This window comes from Hypanus sabinus, chromosome 21 (assembly GCF_030144855.1).
Source record: "Hypanus sabinus isolate sHypSab1 chromosome 21, sHypSab1.hap1, whole genome shotgun sequence".
Classification (NCBI taxonomy): Eukaryota; Metazoa; Chordata; class Chondrichthyes; order Myliobatiformes; family Dasyatidae; genus Hypanus; species Hypanus sabinus.
This window is the reverse complement of record NC_082726.1, coordinates 17246277-17271603: the sequence shown is the minus strand read 5'-3', so window position 1 is coordinate 17271603 and position 25327 is coordinate 17246277. Positions and strand designations below refer to the sequence as shown.

General features: G+C 40.4%; 1 protein-coding gene across 1 annotated transcript in view; it reads left to right on the top strand.

Annotated features, from left to right (window-relative positions):
* The window catches only part of trip4 (thyroid hormone receptor interactor 4), a 108478-nt gene extending 83511 nt beyond the window's left edge, over window positions 1-24967 (top strand). The window contains exon 13 of the mRNA XM_059946873.1: window positions 24542-24967. Within this exon, the coding sequence (XP_059802856.1) occupies window positions 24542-24609 (68 nt within the window). The 3' untranslated portion in view covers window positions 24610-24967. The remainder of the gene's footprint in view (window positions 1-24541) is intronic.
* The last annotated feature ends 360 nt before the right edge of the window (window positions 24968-25327 follow it).

Below are 25327 nucleotides of genomic sequence, written 5' to 3'. Positions count from 1 at the left end.
AGACCCTTCATCATGAAGGGTTCTTCCAGCATTTTATGTGTGTTGCCCAAGATTTTCAGTGGTTGCAGAATCTCTTCTGTGCTCTCCTCTGTATCATAGCTATTAATTCAATGACGATATATCTGCTGTGTCATACAGCTTGATGCTACCTATTTAGACAAGATTGCGTGAACTTTGGAGGCAGACAATAAGGTGCAAGGACATAACAAGGTAGATTGTGAAGTCTAGAGTCCATCTTAACATTCTAGGGAATTACTCAGTTGTCTTACAACGGCAGGATAAAAGCTGTCCTTTAGCTTAATGGTACATGCTTTCGTCCCTTTGCCCCACTGGGAGAGGAGAGAAGAGAGAATTTCTGGGGTGAACGCTTCACTGAGACAGCAAGAAGTGTCAAGTCCGTGGAGGAGAGGATGATTTTTTTGGTGTGGACATGGCCCAGAATAACACTCTGCAGGATAACTGGAGAGAAAATCCTTCTATGGCTGTGGTTTACAGTCCTCCTCACAGCAGCAGCAGTTGAAGAAAGTCCTCATCAAGAAATTGACACAGTTCCAAGCCCTGGTGGAGGACATTACTTGATAAATACAGAAAAAGATTCAAGGTTGCCCTTGTCGCCTCCTTAAAGAAACGCAATATTCTCACTGATTCCTTGGGACTCTGGCCCATGACCATTGACAGTGAAGAAGCGGCATTTGGGACAGTATTGAGACCTTGAGTGCATATGTTGGGAGTACACAGAGGTGTAATTGACAGAACAAGAATCTGAATCAGTTTTAATTTCACGGACAAATGTCATGAATTTTGTTGTTTTGTGGCAGCAGTACAGTGCAATACATAAAACTATGTATTACAATAAGAAATGTGTTTGTAGTGAAAAAGCAGAGGAAAAAATAGTGAGGTAGTGTTCCTGAAACATTGAGTGTTTATCTTCAGGCTCCTGTACCACTCCTTGATTGTAGCAATGAGAAGGGGAGATGTCCTGGATGATGGGGATCCTTCGTGATGGATGCCACCTTTTCAAGCTATTACTTATTAAAGATCTCCTCCATGCTGGGAAGGGTCATGCCCATGATAGAGCTAGCTGAGTATGCAACTTCCTACAGCTATTTCCGATCCTGTGCAGTGGCCCCTCCATAGCACACCGTATGGAGCTCACTACCCCTCAAACTATTCACTTGGCTGCCTTGTCAGCCACCTCCCTCCCCAACGGTGGAAGAGTATGTAGTTCCCATATGTGCTACAGAAGTTATTCTTCATCCTGTTGGATTTCCTCAGAAGAAGAGTAATCAAGACAGAAAATCTAACTGCAAAATATATTAATCATTGGGGACTTTAATCAAACCGGAAATCTTGAGCAACACGCACAGAATGCTGGAGGCTTGTTTTGAGAATGAATTCATTGAATGTGTTTTGGGCAGTGTTCCAGAGCAATTACATCTGAACACAATTGGATAGAGTTATTCTAGACTCTCTTGTGTGGAGGCAAAATTGATTTGTATCTTCATAATAAAGGATTCTCCTTTTGGGTGGGGACAGGGAGGTATGGAAATAATCTCAACTGAGATATTAAAAAAAATACAATTCAGGAAGAGCAAGATTATTCAGAAGTCCAAGATTTGAATTTAAATCAAGTCAATTACAAACTACCTGTATATTGGGAAATTAAAAGGTTTACCAGCAGATAAACTTAACTAACAATTCATGGCATTCAACAGATACTCATTTTATTGTGAAATAGAAGTTCCTCAGAAAAACTGATCCATTGATGGCTAATTAAATAAGGGAAGAATTGAAGGATAACAAATATAGCAGCTCGACCATGGATTGCTGGGAGAGGAGGAATGGGAATCTGTAGACCTACCATCCTGCCATCAATTGTTGAGAAAGTACTGCAATCTTTCTTTAAAGTTAGGGAATTTTAAAACTCATTATATAACTAGAAAAGTCAACATGATTTTATGAACAGAACTGAAGTTCAATAAATCTAGTTAGCTCATTTAGGATGCAATTAGTAGTGGAACCAGTGGCTGCCGTATATCTGGATTTTTAAAAAGGTATTTACTTAGATCCCACACGAGGTTTTTTCATAAAATAATGATGTGGATGGAGAATTTAATAAAAGGTAGAAAATAAAGTAAATGGGTTGATTTTAGGTTGCCAGAGAGTTGTGATGTCAGTCAATAATATACTCTCACCTCTTCACAATTTATATTGGGTTTTACTTGATGGTAAGAACTTGGTATGTTTGCAGTTGTGAGGAGTATATAGCCTGCAATAAGCACATTAAGTGAATGGGCAAAAAGATGGAAATAGAATGCTGTGAGGGAAATACGAGGTTATATACTCTGAAGGAAAAAACGTTAGGCTGATAAGCTGGTGAATGCTGTATATTATTTTAGTTTGCTGGTTCATGAATTGCAAAGTTAGCATTAACATTAGGTACAGTAAACATTTTGGAAGGAGAATGGTATGTTTCCTATTATGGTTAGAGTGAATAAGTAGGGCAGTCTTGTTGTAATTATATCGGGGCCAAAATGAAATGACACCTGGAGTAAGCAGAATGTGTAGTTTTAGCTTGTAATCCCAAGAGATCGTGTATTTGCCTTGGAGGTGGTGTTTATTCCTTGATTGATTCCTGGGAGTGTGAGGAAGATTATATGCTCACCAGAGTTTAGGAAAATGAACAGTGTCACTATTGATGTATACAAGATTATGAAATGAATGGACAAGATAAATGTGGAGAGGCTGCTGCTGCTGCTTCCAGAACCAGGGATCGCAGACCTTAGGAAGGGGTTGGTCTGTGAACCTTTAGAGTTTTGTGCCTTGTAGAAATGCTAATACTCAAGTCATTGAGTGTATTCAAAGCTGAAGGAATGATTTTTCAGCACAGTGTTATGAAGGAAGGGGAACCTGGGCTGCATTTGATTTCCCTTAATATTAAATGCAGAAGCATCTGTGAGGAACAGTATAGTCTGTCCCAGCTTCTGTTCCTCATTCCACCAATTTCACTGCCAATCTGTTACCAAAGACATGATAAACACCATCATACACAGTTTGGCAGAGTGATCTCAGTTGCTACCTTTTAGATTTCTGAGACCAATATTTTTTGAGCAACTCATTCATCTTTCATAACTATCCTTGAACCAATTTTATGCTTTTGGTAGGAGTAATGATTGTCCCATAACAGCAGTGAATGTAACATGGAAATATTTATGAACTGCTTGACTTCTTAGTCCCACGAGTTCAACATATTCCATTTTCCAATTTACATTTCTTGGAACTTGACCTGAATTGGAGCTTTATAATTCAACAACAAGGCCAAGTAACTTTGTAACACATAATTGGCAGCCTCTAAAGTTAAATGAGATGCAGTAGTGATATAACGAAGAACAGTCATTTGAAAGTGGAACAAATGACTGGGACAATAATTTTCCTCATTACAAATCGCAGCAGGAATGCTGATGTTTTCCAAAGCCAAGTAGAAGAGAGTGAGACAATTCAGTCTAATTTGCTTTGATTTCAAGTCTGTCTTCGTCCAAACTCCTCTTAGTCATCTGGTTTATTGCCCAGTGAATGCCTTTTTCCTTGTTTGTACATCTTTCAAAATGTATACCAAAGCTGTGATTATTTTTTAATGAGGCTTGCAATTAAAGCTGTGTTTAATTGGGAGCTGTGACTAAGAAGGCTACAGGTATCATGGTTACCATGGTTTGTGATGATCAGATTTTAGAGAAAAAATGTCCTTGACATTGACGTTTGTGAGCACAGATATAGTATATCTAGTGCTCCTTGTGATTGTGTTCTCCCTGGAACCAAATTTACATGATTTTCAGAGATTGTGCTGTGACTGTTTTGTGCTTTGGCTCCACATTTTCCATGATAAGATCCTAATCCTACTTACTGAGCAGCATCTTTGTTTGAGCCAACAGTCTTAAAAGTATAATGGGGTGTATTAGGAAATTTCCTTAGCATTCTTTGAAGCAAAAACTTATGCCAATACTCTTATTTGTTTGCTCCAATGGGCAATAAAAGATTCAATGTTACTTGTCACATGCACATCGAAACATAAGGTGAAAAATGTTGTTAGCGTTAACAACCAACACACCCAAGGCTTGCTGGGGGCAGCTTTCAGGTGTCACCACACATTCTGCTGCCACCGTAGCAAGCCCACAATGCTTGGCTAAACAACACAGAACACAACAAGTGACTTCAGGCATGCTAGGAGCCACATTCACGTTTCCATCTATGTCAACGGAGCTGTAGTGGAGCATGTACCAAGCTTCAAATTCCTTGGTGTCCACATTTCCGAGGATCTCACCTGGTCCCTGAACTCCTCCATCCTGATCAAAAAGGTGCAACAGCACCTTTATTTCCTGCAGAGCATCAAGAAAGCTCACCCCTGTCCCAGGATACTGACGGACTTTTACTGCTGTACCATTGAGAGCATACTCACCAACTGCATCTCTGTGTGGTATGCCAATTGTCCTGTATCAGACCGTAAAGCACTCCAGCGTGTAGTGAAAACATCCCAGCGGATTATCGGCACCCAATTGCCCACCATTGAGAACATCTACCATAGACGCTGCCTGGGCAGAGCAAAATGCATTATCAAGGATGCATCTCACCCTAACCATGGACTTTTTACTCTCCTCCCATCCGGTAGGCGCTACAGGAGTCTCCGCTCCCACACCAGCAGGCACAGGAAGAGCTTCTTCCCTGAGCTGTGACCCTGCTGAGCCTCACATCACAGTGCTAAGCAGTATTGCACCCATATTGTACTGTCTCAGTACTTTTATATTTATGTGCTGAAACACTTACTTTTTATTCGCAGGTATTTTGTAAATAACACTATTCTTTGCATTTCTGGTTAGATGTTAACTGCATTTCATTAGCTTCGTATCTGTACTCGGCACAATGACAATAGAGTTGAATCTAATGTAATCTAATCTAAAAAACAGCAGCAGCAAAACAAGCTCCTGTTCCTCGCTCCCACCCACGCATATACACAGCACTCTAACCTAAAGTTAGTTCGTGTTCTTCAGCCTCCAGCAGACCGCAACTTGGACACAGATTCCAATGCGGACATGCAGACATTGGGCTTTTGACTACCCCGGCAGATATGCGGAGATTTACATACCCAGTGGCTCTGACCAATGGGTCATGACCTCCAGGCTTCCAACTTAACTGACGGGGCATCAATCCCAGGACACACTAGGCCTCAAACTCTAGTCTGTCCAATTTGCAAACCCAGGGGGCCATTGGGCCTTATTTCTCTTGCCCACATGGAACTTGCTGACCCTGGGGAGTCACCAGCCTTCATCCACACAGGTCTGTGGATCAGACATCTGGTATGGTCTGTGGATGTCCCACATCCGCTTTGCGGTTTTTCGAATGAAGAGACTTAAGGTTTAAGACCTGTCCTCTAATTCCTCTAACCTCCCCACATCCCTCACCCTAAAACCTTAACCTGGCCCCTAACTTCCCTTTCTGTCCCCAAACCATCTCCACGAATCCAAAAAAACACTGAGCCATGATCTGACTAAAAATTATTGGCCTTTCATTTAAGGCAGGGGTTCACAACCTGGGGTCCACGGACCCCTCGGTTAATAGTAAGGTGTCATGTCATGAAAAAGGTTGGGAGCCCCTGACTTTAGGTGTTGCTTATGGAACTGTTGAGTGTGCAAGGTAGCTATGTTCTTTAGTTATATTGTAACATTCATTTTGAAAGCATTAGCTGTAAAGTGCATTGGGAATGCCTTTGGGATATGATGAGGCCTTGTCAAAGTACAGTAATTTGGCTAACTTTTTAAAAGAACCAATTTTCTTCCTTTTATTTTCCTTTATCCTTTTACAGTGTTCTTGGCTTCTGTTCTGGGCATTATTCAGTGCTTTGATTAAAATGGAAAAATCTCAGGCACAAACCTATGTTTTAGCAATCCATAATGCAGTGTAATACACTTTCCTAAAGGGCATTACATCCTGTTTCCTGTCAGCTTCTCAAGTGCAGTCTCTTGAAAAGTGTCTGTCAAAAAACTGGAATATCACCTTAAATTTAATCTTGTTTGACAAGTTGCACTTTAAAGATGCATCCAAATTGCCCACCTGGATTTGAGGGTGGTCATATGCTTTTGGAGACTGTAACAATTTCCGTGGCAGTGCTTGAGTTCTAATTTAGTTATTTTCAAAGGAGTGAATGTTACTCTTCTGAATTAGGTATTAAATTTAATAAGACTCCAAATGTCTTCCCACTCAGTATGTGTTCCTGGTGATGGTGTGAGTTATGCAAGGCAAATGATTGAAGTGCTTTATGGCACACACATAGATGGAGCAGAAGAAATGTTACTGACCTTCAGAACTTTTAAGTACAGCAAGAATGAGAGCCAAAATGTACATGTGTCAATTGTTACCCTATATTGCAGAGTATCTTTCAAAAATCTTCTTGCATGTTTAGAAACAGGTGGGGGAAAAAGGGTTTGCATTCATAATTTCAGAGCATCCCAAAATACTTTTAAAACCAATTGTGTATTTTCTCGCATGATAAAGTACAGATTGTGAAGAGACTTAGTTCCACAAAGAACACTTAAATTTATTGCCAGATAAATCATCTTCATGTGTTGGTTGTGGAATGAATATTGGTTACACCCCTCAAATATTAATGTGCATACACCATTTATTGTAAAGCAGGTTATTCAGCTCAGAGAAATATTTAAAAGGTACTAAAACATCAGAGGTTTAATCTTTCAGTGAGACATCCAACCAAAGGCTCATCTCTGCTCTCAACTCAAATGAAAAGTTTCCTTGTCACTGGACATTAAGATTGAGTATAGGAATTGGAACTTAATGATGCAACCATGTAAGGCCATAATCAAAGAACTGCATACAGTTCTGGCTGCCCTGTAAAGAAGGATATTTACACTGGGAAGGGTGCAAAAAGATTTATGAGGATGTTACCGAGACTGGAAGATTTGAACTACAAGGAGAGACTGGATAGGCCAGGATTTTTCCCCCTTGTTGCTCAGCTTACAGAGGCTTATAAAATCACGAGGGGCATAGATAAGGTGAATAGCCCGGTTTTTCTCCAGGGTGCGGGAGTCCAAAGCTATAAGCATAGGCTTAGAGTGAGGGAGGAACGATTTGAAAGAGACCCGAGAAACAAACTGTGGGAGGAAGTACTGGTGTGTAAAAGGCATTTGGACAGGTTCATGAAGAGAAAGCGTTTGGAGAGGTATGGGCCAAATGCAGCAAATGGGATTAGTTCAATTAGACAACTTGGTTAGCATGGGAAAGATAGGCCAAAGGGTCTGTTTTCTGTGGCATGTAGTTTTATGAATACATAACTGTTTCAAAGGAGATCATGGAAATTTATTTTCCTGATTGATATTTACATTTAAAACTACATCACAAAATACATTTTGTTTTCACTTTGCTCTCTGAGTGAGATGGCTTTATGTAGATTCATTGCCACTTTTCCTATGTCACAACAATGGTAAGGCTTCAGAGTACTTCAGAGCTGTAAGATGTTTTGGAATTGCAAGAGTCATGAAGGCACTATATATAAGCACAACCCTCTCTTTCCTGTCCCAACTAAATTTGCTCCCATTTGCCTACCTTTACCTCTACATCTTCTGAATTTGTTCTTCTTCCGCAGGCTCCCCTATATGCACTTATCAAATTACCTGTTAAATACACCACTGCTCCTGGTCTTGATTGCTTTGCATGGAAGAATGTTACAGCAGGAAATACCAGGTCAAGAACACCATTCCTTTAAGGCACTGTAAAACTCCCTTTCAGTTCTGCATGATATATCCCGAGTAGCTTGTGTGCAACATTCTATTTTCAGCAGAGCCACTTAGTCAGAAATTGTAGAGTCATAGAGCAATGCAACATAAAAACAAGCCCTTCAGCCCAGCTTGACTGTGCCAGTCAAGTTGTCTAATCGAGTTAGTTCTATTTGCCTGTATTTGTCTGTAGGAGTTTTGTAAAATGGGAAACAAGGAATTTTAGCTTTGAATTCCTTGTTATCCTTAAAAAAGGCAGTGGTTGCAGCTGAGCTCAGATCCCAAAGATAAGTTGGTGTTTGACCATTTGCACTTCCCATTAAACATCTGTAGTCTACATGGCTTTGTTGTCATGGATGATAGAGTGCTCGCTCCTATTGAATACACATGACTATATGAGCCTTTTAAGTGCCATTATGAAGATGAATAGTTGAGCAAACATGTCCTTAACATCAGGTTTGTAGCTCAGCTGCCCCTCAGAGTGAACTTGTCATAGGTTTCTGATCTTTGTGCCCTTTTAAATCCTGAGAGCTACCTATCGCCTATAAAGATCACTTAAGTCGAAGGGTTATGAAATGAAAGTACAATCTTGCTGCTATTATTCCCATTATTGCCTGTATTGATGATACAGATGAATAATTATTAATTAGACTGTGCAAGTGAAATTGTTGCCTTTGAAGCAGCAAGCAGTTTGCTGGAGGAACTCAGCATGCTGAGGACATGATGCAGGGTTTTGACCTGAAGAGTTGATAAATCCCTTCCCTGACAGATGCTGTCTTGAACTGCTGAGTTCCTCCAGTATATTGTTTATTGCTCCAGATTCCAGTGTCTGCAGTCTTTCGTTGTCAAATGATTGTATTTACTGCACATCGTCTGCCTTAAAATACATAGTTCACATGGTGTTGGTATAAAATCCAATTTTATTAAGTCAGCCATGATTCTATGGTAGGAGTAGTTTTGCCTTCAAGTCAGACTGTTGGGGCTTCAACTCCAAGGACTCTCCAACATAATCGAAGCTGACACTGAGGAGGCTACAGAAATATCTGAGGTCCCACTAAGCCCTGTCTTCCCTTTCAGGGGAACATTACAGAGCTGATGGTTGTTTCAAAGAGGATTCTGATCCTTATTGCTTGTAAAACACCTAAAATCATTAGCACGTCACTTTCTCAATGCTGTTCATGTCATGTATGAATTGCCTGCTGCATGTTTTATTTTACAATGAAAGTACATTGTCTGTAGAGTGCTTTTGTATTTCCTGAGGACATGGAAGAGTCAGTCACCTCTCTATTCATGCAATTGGAAGCAACAAGAACATTACTGTCTATAACTTGCTGTACACTGTGTCAGTGCCACTACTTTTCAATATGCAATGTTTGTGCAGTTGCTCACAATGGCATCATATCCAATCCACTAATCTGGTAGCGGAAGGTACCCAGCTGTGGAAAAACATCCTCATATTGTACAAAACCCAAATGTTAAACAGCAATAGGAACTTACTGGCCATTGCAGCCTTCGTAGAATTTATGATTATATGAAAGAGCCTTTTAAAAGAAAACCTTGGTTGAAATTTGCGTCCACTGTAGTGGTGATTTACATATGCAAGTTTTCTGCATGTATGAGGAGAGCTTGGCTTCGAGCCTCTGCTACAAATGGACGGAGCCCAAGGGTGGGAGAGAGCACTGTGTATTTTAGCAGCAGTTGTTTGGACCTTTTAAATTAAGTGTGTCGTTACGTAGATGCTTTTTTCATATTTGAACAGATTAGCACATTGCTGAATTATCTGGAAGCTGATGCTTTTGACAGGAAAAAACAATATTGACAGACATTTTGAAGAAATAATTTCCATCGACTGAGCCAGTTATGTCACTAAATGGATTTACATTTGTCCTTTTAATTATGCCAGTCTTTTTTCTGAGATGTAAATACAAGCGAGTCAGCTATGTCTCGGTTGGCATGACAACACAAAGGCACATAGACCCAGCCTGGCACAGAGCCAGAGAGGTTTTCCAAATGTTGATTGAATCCTAAACAGATCATGGATTGAGGAAGATTTGCTTGTACAGTGCCAAGGATTTGCATATATCTTGGTTCTGTGCATAACATTTTATTCAGTGAAGTTCAGGCTGTGGGGTTCAGATGTTTCTTCATGATTACCATTTGAGCCACGTGAAAGCAGTAATGATAACAGTCCCGCTTCTAATACTCTGTGTTAATGTGAAACTGCCTTCTCACTAATGCCATTAGGTGAGCTGCAAGAAGTAGGACTAGCACATCACAGCAGTTGTAAAATTGACACGTAGCCTTTCCAGTGAATGGGTTGGGCCTGTGCAGAGGGTCAACACTGGAAAGCCCCCAAGTCTTTGAGAGCAACAAGGCAGTGTGTAATTAGAGTGTTCTGGTGGTCTGCTTTGTGAGTTCAATATTAAGAGCAGCTGCTGTCCCTGGTCATTCAATGCCGATGACTGCCAGGTGCCCCTTTTTACGACGTGATAATTGATGTTTATGTAAGTGCCTGGGAGAGTACCTTGCACTGAAACATGCTTTGAAATTGTATTTTTGTCTGCTTGACTTTTCCCAAGCAAGAAAGCTGCCTACAATAACCGGTAACTCACTGCAGCCCCCTTCCCCCACCTGGTCCAGCACATGGGCTCAAGAGATGGAATTGCTGCAGTGCAGATTGAGAGCAGGTGGTGCTGGAACTCATAACACATCGCTGCTTTTCAGCATTTAAGTGCAAGAATACCACTTGCCTCCTGTTTGTGCTCTGTGTATTTCAAAGGCATGGTAAGACGGCATCCCCTGCTTTCTGGCTCAGTGCCTTCTTGCTTTGTGTGTTCCACTTGAAGAGAAAAATATCAATGTCCCTTTTAAGAGATATCTCCCATTATCTGGAATACAAAGGAGTGGTGTTCTGTGATAGTGTGGTTACACTGCAGCTGAAGCATTGCATTCATTCTGGGCTCCACAGCTTAAAAAGCATCTGAATGGGCATGCGCTGATCTGAGACAACACACTAGGTCTGAGATTCATCCGTGAGAACAGTTTCCAAAGAGCATCAGCTCTTTGGAACCTCGAGGGTCTTGGGCCAAAATATCAAATGTTTAAACTTGATGTTTAATCATTGATACTGCCTGACCTACTGAGTTCCTCCAGCATTTTTGTGTATATTGATTTGGATCTCCTGCACCTGTGGATTTTCTCATGTTTGTGATTCCAAAGAGTTGATTTTTATTGCAATGATTTCAGAAGATTATCTGATGCAGTTGAAGTTGTTTGTAAGTTTCAAGGATTTGATTAGGTAGATGCTGAGAAGATATTTCCTCTGGCAGCAGAATACAAGATGAAACTATATAAGATTGGAGCTGGACCAATCAGAAATGGCTCACCAAGGTGCTGGAGGAACTCAGCGGATCAGGCAGCCTCTATGGGGAGAAATGGAAAATTGACATCCCAGGTTTCCCCAGTCCAGATGAAGGGTCTTAACCCAAAGCGTTGGCTGACTATCTCCCTTTATAGGTTCCTTCAGCTTCTTGGTGTTTTGCTTTAGATTTCTAGGAATGACAAGAAGTTGCACTTCTCCACATGAAGAAAAGCGGAAATCTGGAGCTGTCTTCTCCCAGATGAAGTCCTAATGAAGGGTCTGAACTTGAAACATCAACTGTTCATTACTCTTCGTAAATGTCACCCGGCTAGCTGAGTTCTTCCAGCATTTAATGTTTGTTCCTCTGGACTTCCAGCATCTGCAAATCTTTTGTATTTGTGATGAGCTGATAATTGGTCAGGTGGCATCTATGGAAGGTGATATGATTTACATTTCAAATTATTAATGAAGGGCAAATCAGGTCTAAAGAAGAAGAGTGATCAAAAATTTTCATTCTATTTCTCACCCAATACTTCTGTTGGACCAGCTGAGAGTTTCCAGCATGTTCTATTTTTATTTGTGAATTATTATTCAGTAGGGGTATGGCACCACCAGGAATGTGACATCAGGATACAGATCAGCTTTTCAAATGAACTCTGGATTGAATGGCCTACATCTGTATGCTTGGATCAAAAAGCACCACCCATCTGACTCTCGTATGTACATGTGCCTGCACTGATTTTGAGGCATTTTGAACTGTAGAGAAAATCTCCTTGGGTCAAGTTGGATCACTGAAGCCTCTGCAGCATTCTGTTATGTAAATTTTGGTATTGGTTTATTATATTTGTCACATGTACCAAGATTCAGTGACAAGCTTGTCTTGCATACTGTTTATACAGATCAAATCATTACCCAGTGCATTGAGGGATAAAACAGTATCAACGCAGAACAAAGTGTAAAAGCTACTGAAAAATGAAGCCAAGAGTCCATCTTTTTCATATGCGAGGTCCATTCAATCATCTGATAGTGGGATAGAAGTTGTCCTTGAGCCCAAGAGTACAAGTTTTCAGACTTCTGTACTTCCTGCTCGGTGAGAGAAGGGAGAAAAAAAGTATGTCCAGGATGGGTTTGGTCTTTGATTTTTTTTAAAGTTAAAATTGTATTTTAATCTCTGGTTTGGATTGCTAATAAGCACTCAATTATTTATACTTGAATTAAAATGTAGTTAGTGCCAGTGAAGTATAGCAGTAGAGAAATATCGTTTGATGTTTCTCTGCAAACAATTTGTTAAGTTTTGCAGTAATTATATTAGTTAGGGAATTGAAGGTCGAACAGTAGAACCCAAGAACACTGGACTGCTTGCTGTTCATTGTTTTAATTTCAGTGCAGATCTGCATACAAGCAGCCAGAAGAGGACAGACTTTGGATGTGAATAATACACAAAAACAACGCAGTGTTGGCCAAAATGGTGACTGCTTTGTTGGTGACTCACAGAGTTCAGTGTAAGTTGAAAGCGCTGAATCCAATCATCCTCACTTAAAAGCAGAAAAGTAATCTTCTTGAAAACAATTCAACAGCAGTTCTATTAGGAGCTTTGGAGCTTTACAATAAAATAAATGAGTCATATTCCTGCCTGGCAATCAGCCAAGCCATCATCCGGTTCAGCTGGAGATCCAAGATGGAATGAGCCTGACAAGTCCCTGGACAATGGGAAAAAGGTGTACATAACATTGCCCTCATCACAGTAACAACCTCACACTCAACATTAGCACAACCAAGGAATTGATTGTGGACTTAAGGAAGAAGTTGGGACCAGTCCTCGTCATCAGTGATGGAAAGGGTTAGCAGCTTCAAGTTCCTGGATATCAGCATCTCAGAGGATCTATCCAGGGCCCAACACATTGATGCAATCATGAAGAAGGCACACCAGCAGCTCCACTTTGTAATGAGTTTGTGGAGATTTTGTATGTCACAAAGACTCTTTCAAACTTCTTTTGCTGTATGATGGGGAGCATTCAGACCGGTTGCATCACTGATATTGAGGATCACAAGAGGGTTGTACACTCAGCCAGCTCCATCACAGGCATGATCCTCCCCACCATTAAGGACATCTTCAAGAAGCAATGCCTCAAGAAAGTGGCATCTATCATCAAAGACACCCCTCCAGTACCCAGGTCTTGCTCTCTTCCCATTGCTACCATCAAGGAGAAGATACAAGAGCCTGAAGACCCAAACTCAATAATTCAGAAACAGCTTCTTCCCCTCCACCATCATGTTTTTGAACGGTCCATGAACAGTACCTCACTGTTCCTTTCTTTTTGCACTATTTATTTGTTTTAGTCATTTATAATAATGTTATGTCTTTGCATTGTACTGCTGTTATAAAACAACAAACTTCATTTCACATAAGATAGTGATAATAACCTCATTGTGATTTTTGATGGCCACCATTATGTGGGCATGCATCAGACTGTTTGGAACCAAAGTACATAGGCCATCAAGTGGTGCTACACGCAAAGGTTTGACCTGTTCCCCAGTGCTGTGAAGGATAGGTTTGGATCTGCTTTCTCTCTATGTCCTAGTAAATTGGACATTGTTACACTACCTGTCCAATGTGGGAAAGCTCTCTCAGGAAAACAACCTTGGACCACAATTTTATCAGGCAGATTTCAGCACAGAACATCCTACAGGCAGTGTGAGCTAAAGACACAATGGGTCTTGTGGGGTCACTCCTTGAGCAGACTGTCCAAATCCCCTGGCAGAATGCACCTTCACCAGCACGAAGGTGAGTGGAGTTGGGGGAATTGCACTAAAACCTATTGAATATTGAAGGGCCCAGATAGACAGAGTGGATGAGCAAAGGATATTTCCTATAGTGTGAGAGTCTTGAACCAGAGGACACAGCCTCAGAATACAAGGACATCTCTTTGGATATGAGATGGGAAGAATTTCTTTAGCCAGAGGTGAATCAGTGGAATTCTTTGCTAGAGATGGTTATTGGGTATATTTAAAGTGGAGGTTGATAGGTTTTTGATTGGTCAGGGTGTCAAAGGTTACGGGAAGAAGGAGAATGGTGTTGAGAGAGACAATAAATCAGCCACAGTGGAATGGTAGAACAAACTGGGTGGGCAAAATGGCCTAATTCTGTTCCTTTGCCCTATGGTCTGCACAGTCAGACTCAATCCCAATGTATGCTGCCCTCGGACAGGTACAATGAAGCAACAGTCACCCAGATCTTTGCAGATTGTGTACTTGTGGAGAAGGATGCCTTGTGGTGGTTGATTCCAAGCAGCTGTGTAGCGGAGGATTCTCTGGTCTACAGGCAGTTCCTAGGGACACAGAGATGGACATCAAGTGTTGCTGAAAGATGATTCATTTAGTAAAAGCCGCTCTTTGATTTGCCTGAAACTTCTTGATCCTCCAGCATAGTGAGATGTCATTTAACAGAGTGCTGCCAATTGGCACAGTCTAGGCTGCAGGAGTACATGCTGAGAGACACATTGATGTTTGGTGCAGCCAACACCTAGGCTTTGCAGAGAAAGTCTACAGTCTGGGGCTCCTCTGCAACTGGAGATTCAGGCACTAATTCTGGTGTAGAAGCCTCCCAAACACTAAAAGTTTGCATTATCCCAGGCGACTATGTGAATGGTAATGGTTTTTTGTAGACAGAATGAAAGCTTTACCCATGTGTATCACTGTCACTTTGTAAACTGAATCACATTATGAACCTAAAGAGAGCCATGCACTGTGTAATTTTGTACATGTATATATTTTTATGAATAAAGTTTATTTTTGGAAAAAGCCACAATGAAATCATGTAGTCATCACACATCTCAGCATTCCTGCAGTTTGGGGTGATTGCTGTTTAAAGTCAGTTGTGTCATTGCTGTCACTAAAGAAGTAAGGTATCATTTTCTTTGAGGTTGGTGTGTCTCAATCCAATGAAGACTGGAATCTCCTTCAGTTTTAGGATTTGTTGCCTTGACTTTATGACCAGACCACTTATGGAGAGGCTCCCTGGGTTGCTCTTCCGTGTTAACTGGAACTCATAAAGTTGCATACAGCAGCTACAGTTCAATTGAATTGGGTTACTTTATACAACTGTAACTTTGCCACATATTTTAAAGTTGTACCAACGTGCACAGCATTCTTGCAAGTCACTCTGGTGCCAACCCTTGGGGAGTAAGTTTGAATGGTGGAGGTGGATAGCAATGATAACTTTAGGGCTTTTCTGCCTCTTCCATGTAATCTACACCTCTGCTCCTTCACTTATTGGTTTATTATTGTCATGCACACTGAAATACAGACTAAATCATTACACAGTGTATTGACATAAAACAATAACAATGTAAAATAATGTATAAAAGTGACAGAGATAAGTGCAGTGCAGATAAATAATAAAATGCAAAATTATAACGAGGTAGATTGTGAGGTCAAAAATCGATCTTAACTGCTGAAGAGACCAATAACTGCGGGATACACATAATCTAATTCCCTACTGAAAGTTTTCGTTGAATCTGCTTCACATTACCCTTTGGATCATTCCTTCCAGAAGATTGTTTCTATGTAGTGAACCACCATTTTGTTCACCTATTTGCTGGGTAATGCCCTCTGGTCATTAATCTTTCGTCCACTGAAAAGTGACTCCACATTCCTGCTGTGAACAGTTGTTAAATTTTCTTTTTTCTTAGTCCTGTGGATTAGTTTCTACATAACCTATGTCTTGTTAGCATTCTAGTCTATCTTATTTACCTTTCTATCTAAGGGTCTTTCTGAAACATGGTGCCCATATTGAAGAAAAACATTATACTTAGCTGATCTGTTGTGCCTTATATCGTAAGCTTGATAGGACATCTTCGGTATCTCACTGCTGCAGCCGCAGGTGACCACTGCTTTAAAAGGGCAACAATATGCAGTGCCCAAGAAGACCAGGGTGAGTTGCCTCAATGACTATTGCCCACTGGCACTCACACCTACTGTGATGAAGTGCTTTGAGAGGTTGGTCATGGCCAGAATCAACTCTTGCCTAAGCAAGGACCTGGAGCCACTGCAATTTGTCTGTTGCCACAATAGGTCTACAGCAGATGCAATCTCATTGAACCTATGTAAGGCTGCTGTTTATAGGTTACAACTCGGTGTACAACACAATCATACCCTCAGTTCTAATCAACAAGCTCCAAAACCTAGGCTTGTGTACCTCCCTCTGCAACTGGATCCTTGACTTCCTCACCAGGAGACCACAGTCAGTGCAGATGGGAAATAACATCAACTCCTCACTGACAATCAACACTGACACATTTCAAGGATATGTGCTTAGCTCAATGTTCTACTCTCTCTACACCCAAGACTGTTGTGGCTAGGCACAGCTCATGTGCCATCTATAAATCTGCTGATGACACAACTGTTGTTGGTAGAATCTCAGATGATGACCAAGAGGTGTGCAGGAGTGACATGGTTGAGTGGTGTTGCAATAACAACCTTACGCTCAGTATCAGTAAGACCAAGAAATTGGTTGTGAACTTCAGCAAGAGTAAGTAAAGGGATCACACATCAGTTCTCATCAAGATATCAGCTGTGGAAAGGGAGAGCAGTTTCACGCTCCTAGGTATCAACATCTCGAAAGATCTGTCTTGGGTCCTACATATTGATGCAATTACAAAGAAGGCACGGCAGTGGCTATAATGCCACCAAAGGCTCCTGCAATTTTAAGCAGTTCTACTGTGTCAAGCATTCTAACTGGTTGCATCGCCGTGTGCTCTGGAGGGGCCACTGCACAGGATTGGAAAAGCTGCAGAAAGCTGCAAACACAGCCAACTTCATCATGGGCATTAACCTCCCCAGCATCGAGAACACTTTCAAAAGGAGAGGCCTCAAGAAGGCAGCATCTTCATTAAGGACTCCCATCCCCCAGGAATGCCTCTTTTCATTTCTACCTTCGAGGAGGAGGTACAGGAGCCTGAAAACATATACTCAACAATTCAGGAAGAGCTTCTTCCCCCTTCCCCTCTATCAGATTACTGAATAATCTGATACTAATAAACCCATGAACACTACCTCACTGTTTTTATTGCTCTCAGTTTGTACTACTTAATTTATTTTTTTCTATATACAGTTAATTGGGGCACATCAGGACCAGTACATTTTGGTCCAATTAACCAGCTGCCCCAATTAGTTTCATGGAAATAGTTGAAAAAAGGCTAACTACAGTTAAACTGAGTAACAAATTATATACTTAAATGAAATACAGAACAAATTAGAACACTACTAATATTACTACAGTACTATAAAATGGTATCAGTTCCTAATAGTTATCAACAGAAGAATTTACCCAGAGTATGCTGCTGTGTTCTTTTGATTGACTGTAAATAAATAAATTCAGTGCAGGCAGGCACCCGGTGCAGATAATGGACTGTCTTCATTGCTGTCTTGCATGAAATTGTGTCAAACACCACTGCTTTTTTATTCAGCATCAGTCAGCCCAAATGAATAACATAATACTGACGCTATTTAAAAACTGTTTGCTCTCTAAGATTGATGTAGTGTCGAACAGCCACATAGGTACACAAGACTGACACGAGTTAGAAACTGTTGCATTCTCCAAATTGTAATTTTTGTTGTAACATTCAAGATGTTTATATCTTCAAATTCAACTAACTTGCAGTAGTTAGTTGCGAGTAGTCCCTACCTTGCTGAAATAGTGAAATCAGTTCATTTTCATTCCTGGTGGTTTCCCATATCTCCAAGCCTGAATGCTTGAAACCGCAGTGAGCAAAATAGTTCCGAATTGTCTTACTGCTTATTTCTCACCAACTATCAGTGATAAAAATTACTGCTTTTTGAACACATAACTAATGCTATTTTAAAATTGTTTGCTGTTAGCACGGTGTAGTGTTTAACAGCCACACAAGTGCATCCAACTGATGCTAATTAGAAACTGTTTGGCAACAGTTTCCCGTCCCAATTAAGCAGCATAGTGTCCCAAATAAACAAAGGGAATCCCAGAATCCCAGCTATTTTCACAATTAGTTTTAGTTCCTTCAGAGTTGTCCCAAATAAATGATTAACCAATGGCCCAATTAACTGGAATCCACTGTAATTCCTGTGTATTGCCAAGTATGCAGCGCAGAGCAAATCAGGGCTTAGTAAAATCTGTAAACAAAAAGATCAAAGCTGAAGTCTGTAGCTAAATGCAGTACATTTGTAATAAGATAGATGCATGACAACACAGATAGCAATGTATGAGTATCACCTGACAGCTGTTACGGTATGTGATTGCAGTGTTTCCATGTTGGATGTTCAGTGTTCCAGGTTATAGTGTTTCCAGGGACCAGGCCAGTGCCAGGTATCTAAGTAATGCTGAGCTGTGAATGGAAGCAGTGGATAGCAATGTAGAACTGGTTTGGATTGAAATAATAGGATATCAGGGGAAAGAAGTTGTGCAGGCTCTCAAAATGTCACCTCTCAACAGGGTGGAGCATAAATGGAAAAGTATTTAGGGCATGCTTATAGGGACCTATAATCGTCATGGGAGAATTGAATTTACATATTGATTGGATAACCATACTGATAAGGGTATTGTAGAAATATACTTTTGGAGTGCGCCTGGAATTGCTCCTTAGACAATATGTATGAATTTTAAATATAGTCATGAATAATGAGGAAGGATTAGTAGTAGCTCTTATTTTTATTTTATTCGAGAGTGAAAACCACTTTGACTGGGTAGTTATAATGGCACAAAGATGGAGTTGTCTAAGCAGGACTGGGAAAATAAACTAAGATGCATGATGTCAAATATTCTAGCAGCTAGTCCATTACACTCTGTAGGAATTTATCCCAGTTAGAAAGGAGAAATCTGTGTGGAAAAAGGCATCATCTATGGGTAACAGCAGATGAAGGATAGGGAATATGAAAAGTAGGACATACAAAGTGGCAAAGGTCAGCCAAATGACAGGAAACAATTTAGGATCTGAGAGCAAACACTAACAAGAGGAAAAAATTATCTTGAGAGCAACACATGAAATACTGGAGGAACTCTACAGGTCAGACAGCATCCATGGAGATGAATAAACAATTGACTTTTCAGGCTGAAACCCTTCATCAGGACTGGAAAGGAAGGGAGATGAGGTCAGATTAAGATCCCTGAGATAAGAGATGACTGACTTTCAACTAGCAGAAGAGAAACTAATAAACATCCCAGTCACAAAGGATAAAGTATTGTCCTCTTGTGTGAACGAGATGATAACTTATTCTCACAATCTACCTTGTCCTGGCACATTCACCTCATTGTCTACCAACAATACACTTCTTCTGTGCAACACTATGTTCTTCTCCCCATTGTCCTACCTTAATATATTTGTGTTTTGAACTGATCTATATGATTTGCACGCAAAACAAATTTTTCACTCTACCTCACTACATGTGCCGATAATAAATCAATTACACAATTATATAAAAAAATGTGGCTAAAGGCAACTAAATTACCAGGACCCAATGGAATGCAGTTAATGTTTTAAAGGATGTTGGATGTTTATCATTAAATCAACATCACTAAACCAGGTTACCAGCCATTACAATATGGGGGAATGTGCAGTTCAATTGTTATACTTTATATATTATGGTGACTTCAGGACATCCTGAGGTCATAATGAGCTATGTATATGCACAATTGGATGGTAATAACTCCGCTGCTGAATGATGCTCTGTGTGTGGCAGTGTCTAAGTGAGCTTGGCTACCTGTGCTGAATAACAGATTTTGAGCATCATGTTTTCAGGAAAAAGCTTCCCATGCAATTTATTTTGAATAACTTGGAGTTCATTTTAGTGCTGGCTGCTGAGAAAACTCACAAATTTCTTTTACCAGCTGTATATTCATTACCACTTAAGTGGTAAGAGACCTCAAAAGCAACATTAAATAGCTTTCAACCATACTAATCAATAATGAGCCACTTGTGTGGCTAATTTATATCAATGAGGCTGCTCAAATTCATTGTCAGGTGGCTGGGTTTGCAGATGGTGCCAAACTTCTGTGGGCGCTTGTAGAGGAGGGAAGGAACGCAGATCTGCAAGGGCAGCTTGAGGGTGTTTTTAAGTGGGCAAAAGAATTTTCATTTTTGATGAGTGGTTAGTGAACAGCAGAGGCATCCCATGATTGGAGTTGCAATAGGCAAGTTTGCAAGATGACGCAATGTTTACAAGTATTTCACTGGTTCTTTGGGATGCCCTAGATTGTGATGGGCATGATGTAAATTAAAGAGCAATTTGTTATTTTTTTCAAGAAGTTGAAACTAAGAGATACATGTGTGTGTAGACTCATTGCAAAGTATCCAGCCAGCACAGCAGCATACAGACAAAAACTAGGAGCAGGGGTAGGTTACCTCTCCCCTCAAACCTGCCTCACCATTCTATATCATCGTGGCTCCACCTCCTCATCTCTGCCAGTTCCCCAAAGCTCTCTATTCCTCAATTATTTCACCTTCAATACCTTTAATGAACCAACCTCTACTCCCTCTGTTCCTCCATTTTAAATAGCTGACTTACTGTAACCTGGACTCCACAAAATAATAGTTTACAAATCCGACTGCAGTGCCTTAGTCATATCCATTTGAATGATGAATTTATTTCTAGGCAAAGCTGTAGCCGCAGTGTAACTGATAAATCCTTCAAGGTTACCAGCATTGTCAAAGAAATTGAAAAGAATGGAGTAAAGATGTTCTTCACATTACCTTCGTGTGTAGGAAAATGGGGATTCAGGTTGAAACCAACATGAAGAGATTTCACTCTCATAAGGGTGAACATAGAAAGGGGAAAAAAGGAGGGTAACAGTTCTGTGGATGAACAGGGGACTGCTGATCAGAAAACAATGTTTATATTCATCTTGTAAAAGTATTAGTATCTGTGGAGGCTGCATTAAATCCTTGAGGTATGTGTTTCACAGCCTGTATATACTCTTGAAATAGTTTCTGTTAAGGAACTGTCCAGTTTTTACAGCTTTTTTTTGTGCTGATGTTAAATGCTGTGAGTACAGATGCACAGCTCAAGTTGTTTATAATGTTATCTTAGTCCTCTGCCAAACTCACTGTTATTAGAAGGTATTATTTTTCTGAGTATTGTGAATATCTTTAAAAAGGCTTTTTCAGGGTGTGTTGAAAAGTAGAAGACCTTGTGCTTGTGAAGTCATTAATAAATAGCTGCTAAATCCAGTTAATAGTTTTGACATTTATAGTAATTAGTATAGATGTGGTTTATCAAATAAGTGCAGAACACAAGTGATTTCTGTATTTGAGAGATCTGGAGAAATATAATTGTAATGTTAAATTCATGCACTGAAATTTTGTAAAAATTTCTCTGTCAAAAATGTGGCCACATTTTATTATCATAGAAGCTTCTGTTTATCTCAGCATCTCCCTGAGGTTAAATGAATTGGATAGATTTGGTGAAGGGCAAATTGCAGTCTAGGACAGGAAGAGTTGACAGTCAATGTTTGTTTCTTTTGAGTTCCCTTGACATTGTAGTTGAGATATTTCTTATTTGGATTGCTATTTTGCAACTAATTTAAAGTCATCCACAATTCATTAACGTATCCTGGCACAAATTATAATAATTTTGTTCCTTGGTTGCTATTCTTCAGTTTAGATACACAGATGCAAAGTTACCTTCCTCATTCTGAAGCTGCTTTGCTCTGTTCGTCTCTCCCTCCCCTTCCCACACCTCCACTCACAAATTAAAAATCTATTTTTAAAAAATCCTCCCACACTTCCCTCACCTAATCCCTTTCTTTTAGATCTTAGAAAATCACATCTGTGGTTCGTTCGTTATGTGTTGTATGATGTGATGTGGGCGAGCGTGGTCTTTCCATGAACATAATTGTCCTTGGCAAATGTTTTTACACAAGTTGCTTGCTATTGCCTTCTGGGCAGTATCTTTACAAGATGGGTGACCCCAGCCATGTCAATACTTTTCAGAGATTGTCTGGCATCAGTGGTTACATAACTAGGACTATCTTGTGATGAGTGATTTAAATTAGGTGGTGACAGGGTGAGTGGGATTGATTGTAGAAGGGACCAACATACACTCGGTGAGCTGAATGGTCTCCTCCTGTTCTTTAACAGTTGTCCAATTTTATTCCATGATTTCCTGTTGGCAGTTAATGAAGAGGAATGGTGTTATTGCACTTTGGTTATGCTGTGGCCTGTGGACCACAGATGGTTACAGAGTTGTGGGACTGAGATATGGGTCCAGAAGGAGGCAGGGAGAAAGTAATCTGAAGTTTCTGCAGCTGATTGGCCTGAAGATTGTTTTTGTCAGCAGAGAAACCAAGCATCTGTATTCCCTTTGGAGTCCTGCCAATTCACCGTGTTCTCAATGTGTGTCACTAACTTTATATAATGTGCTGCTAATTGATACGGAAACTAGATAGCTTTACAGAATCAGCACATGCTGGAAATGTAGCTTTGCTCTTTGATCATGAATGTGCAATTAGATTTCACCTCTCAAAAGAGAAAAAAATATTGTCCTGCCACTCGTTAGTTGTGTGGCCTCCAGTGCCCTTTCAAAAATCATTAATCACTAGGGAACTCCATTGTACATAGCACAAGGGAATGTTTGTCCATGTGTAAGGATGCTATTGATGATACAAAAATATACAGATCTCGCCATCTGTTCAAGCAATGGTGCAAATGAAAGACATGTCCTGTGGTTCAGTCACTGCAGCTGAAGGTATTGAAGTGATTTTTATTTTATGTACTGAGTCAACAGCTAATGTGTGTTTGGAACTAGGATTCCAACCCCAGTGGACTAATTGGCTAGCGAGCAAGAAGCACCGTTTTTTTGTGGCTACTCACTCGATGTCAGTTTTCTTCCACTGATAAAATACCTTGTCTCAGAGTTGTCTTAATTCACATTGTGTCATTGCCTTCTACTGGCAAAAGATCTGCAGTAAAGAAAAATAACCAGCTGGAAACTCAGCAGGTCAGGAATCTGAGGAGGCAAAGAGATGGTCAATGTTTTATATCCAATCCTGTACCAGGACTGAGTGTGGAGGAAAGATAGCCAGTACGTAGAGGTGGGAGGCAGGGGCAACAGAGTCTGAAAGGTGATGGGAACAAACAGATAAGGGAGAGATGTTGTCAGATGGTGGGGGAGGAGAGTAGGATAGGCGAACCAAAGGAAAGGAAACCCAGATGGAAAGGTATGTGGTCCACTGTGTTTGGTGCTTGCTCTTTTTGTGTAACCTACCCTTGGGCTGAAGGCTACCCAAGCACAACAAGCACTAGATGCAATAGTATAGGTTGGAGAAGTTGTACGTGAATGTCTGCCTCACCCAGAAGGGCTGTTTAGGTCCCTGGATGTTGGTGAGGGAGATGGTGCAGGGACAGGTACTGCACCTCCTTACCGGGGGGAGTGGATGGGCAGGAAGGGATGAGTGGGCCAAGGAATCGCAGAGATAGTGGTCCCTGTTGAAACAGAAAGGGTGGATGTGGAGGGGAACATGCAGCTGGTGGTGGGATTCCAGTAGAGCTGGCAGAAATGAAGAAGGACTTTGTGCTGGGTGCAGAGGCTGGTGGGGTGAAAGCTAAGAACCAGGGGTCCTCTCTCTGCTCTGTATGGGGTGGGAGAGTTTGGTGAGAGCAGAAAGACAGGAAACAGAGGAAATGTTTGTGAGTTCTCCAGCAACCACCAAAGAGGTGAAGCTACATTTCCCGAAGGAGGATATTTCAAGTTCCGGTACCTGTCCAGTATCTGACTCCGCTGAATCTGTAATCGATTCTATTTGATTCATGCAAAAATATTGTTTTTATTCTGAGTCGCCTTCTGTTTCAGCAGCTTGGTGCATTCACACATAATAGACATTCATCATTCATGATTTGCAATTAACAGTAATGAAAAACAGGGAAGATTTTGATATTGCAGAGCTAATTATACACGAGAGAATTCATTTGTTTAACTGTAGTCATTAATACTTTGGCTAGTTTCCAAAAGGCTTTGATGGAATAGTGGAATCATTTTTAAATTATTTTGATGAGGTTTTATCAAATCTGCTTGTTTGGAGCCACAAATACAATGATTCATATTTGCTATTGTGGTCCTTAGTCTTTATTATTTTGGAAAGGGAAGTTTGTCCTGTCCTTGGCTCCAGTAATTACTAAAATTACTTGTCCTTGGATCCAGATGCTTACTGTCCTGAGCATTGCTTATTTAAAACATATAATAGATCTCATTATAAATTAGCTATGATACATAATTGTCTATTAACCATAATTGTCTATTAATCCTGAATTAAGTATTAGAAAAACAACCAGTTTCAGATGGATTGGAAAAATGCATGCATTTGTTTCTGCTTATAAACTAACATAGTAATATTGCTTGCTCTCCAACAGATTTATATCCTTTGTGTTTCCTACAGGGAAATTGGATTCCAAGATTCATCAAGGAATGAAGAAGGCATTATTGCGACAAAAACAGATTACATAGTGGAAAGAAAAACAAACCAGGAATCTGACTTAATTAGGATTGCCTTGTGGCAGTGAAGTCCCATAGCTGGTAACCAAAATGTATACTGTAAAATCTATACCAACTCTGCCAATGATGTGAAGTTCCAAAATCTGACACTCTTCCACTGCATTAACCAGCAGCCTGACACTCATGACCCAGAAATTTCAAAGCCTTAATATTTAAGATTATTTAAAAATGAAATTCAAAAACTTGCTATTATTAAAGAGAAGACTGTTCAGAAACATGCATTGCATACAAGTAATCCTACCACTAGATTTAGCAATTCACAACTGGTCGATTTATTTAATTTGATTAAAATAGTTAATGATGGCTGAAATCTGTCTGTCTTTGATTGCGCTTTTAGTTATGAAGGCAAAGTTTCAAGGATGTGCTGAGAGTCTCCTTGAAGAAATGTAGCATTCCCACTGATTGTGAGCACTCATAAGTGGAGAAGACACATTCAAAGTGGTATTGGAACCTTGCAGCCATATATTGGGAGCACACAGAACAGTGGAAATCAGGTTAGCTCACAGAGCATCATTCACCCACTCAGCTGGCCAATACCTGTTTCATCCGTGGGGGGGTGGGCGGTGTCTGGAGTCCCCACATTGGCCTTATCAACGACCTCAGCTCAACCCAGTTTTATCTAAGTTAACCTCAATCTCAATTTACCATCCAAGGAAAAGACTTATAAAAT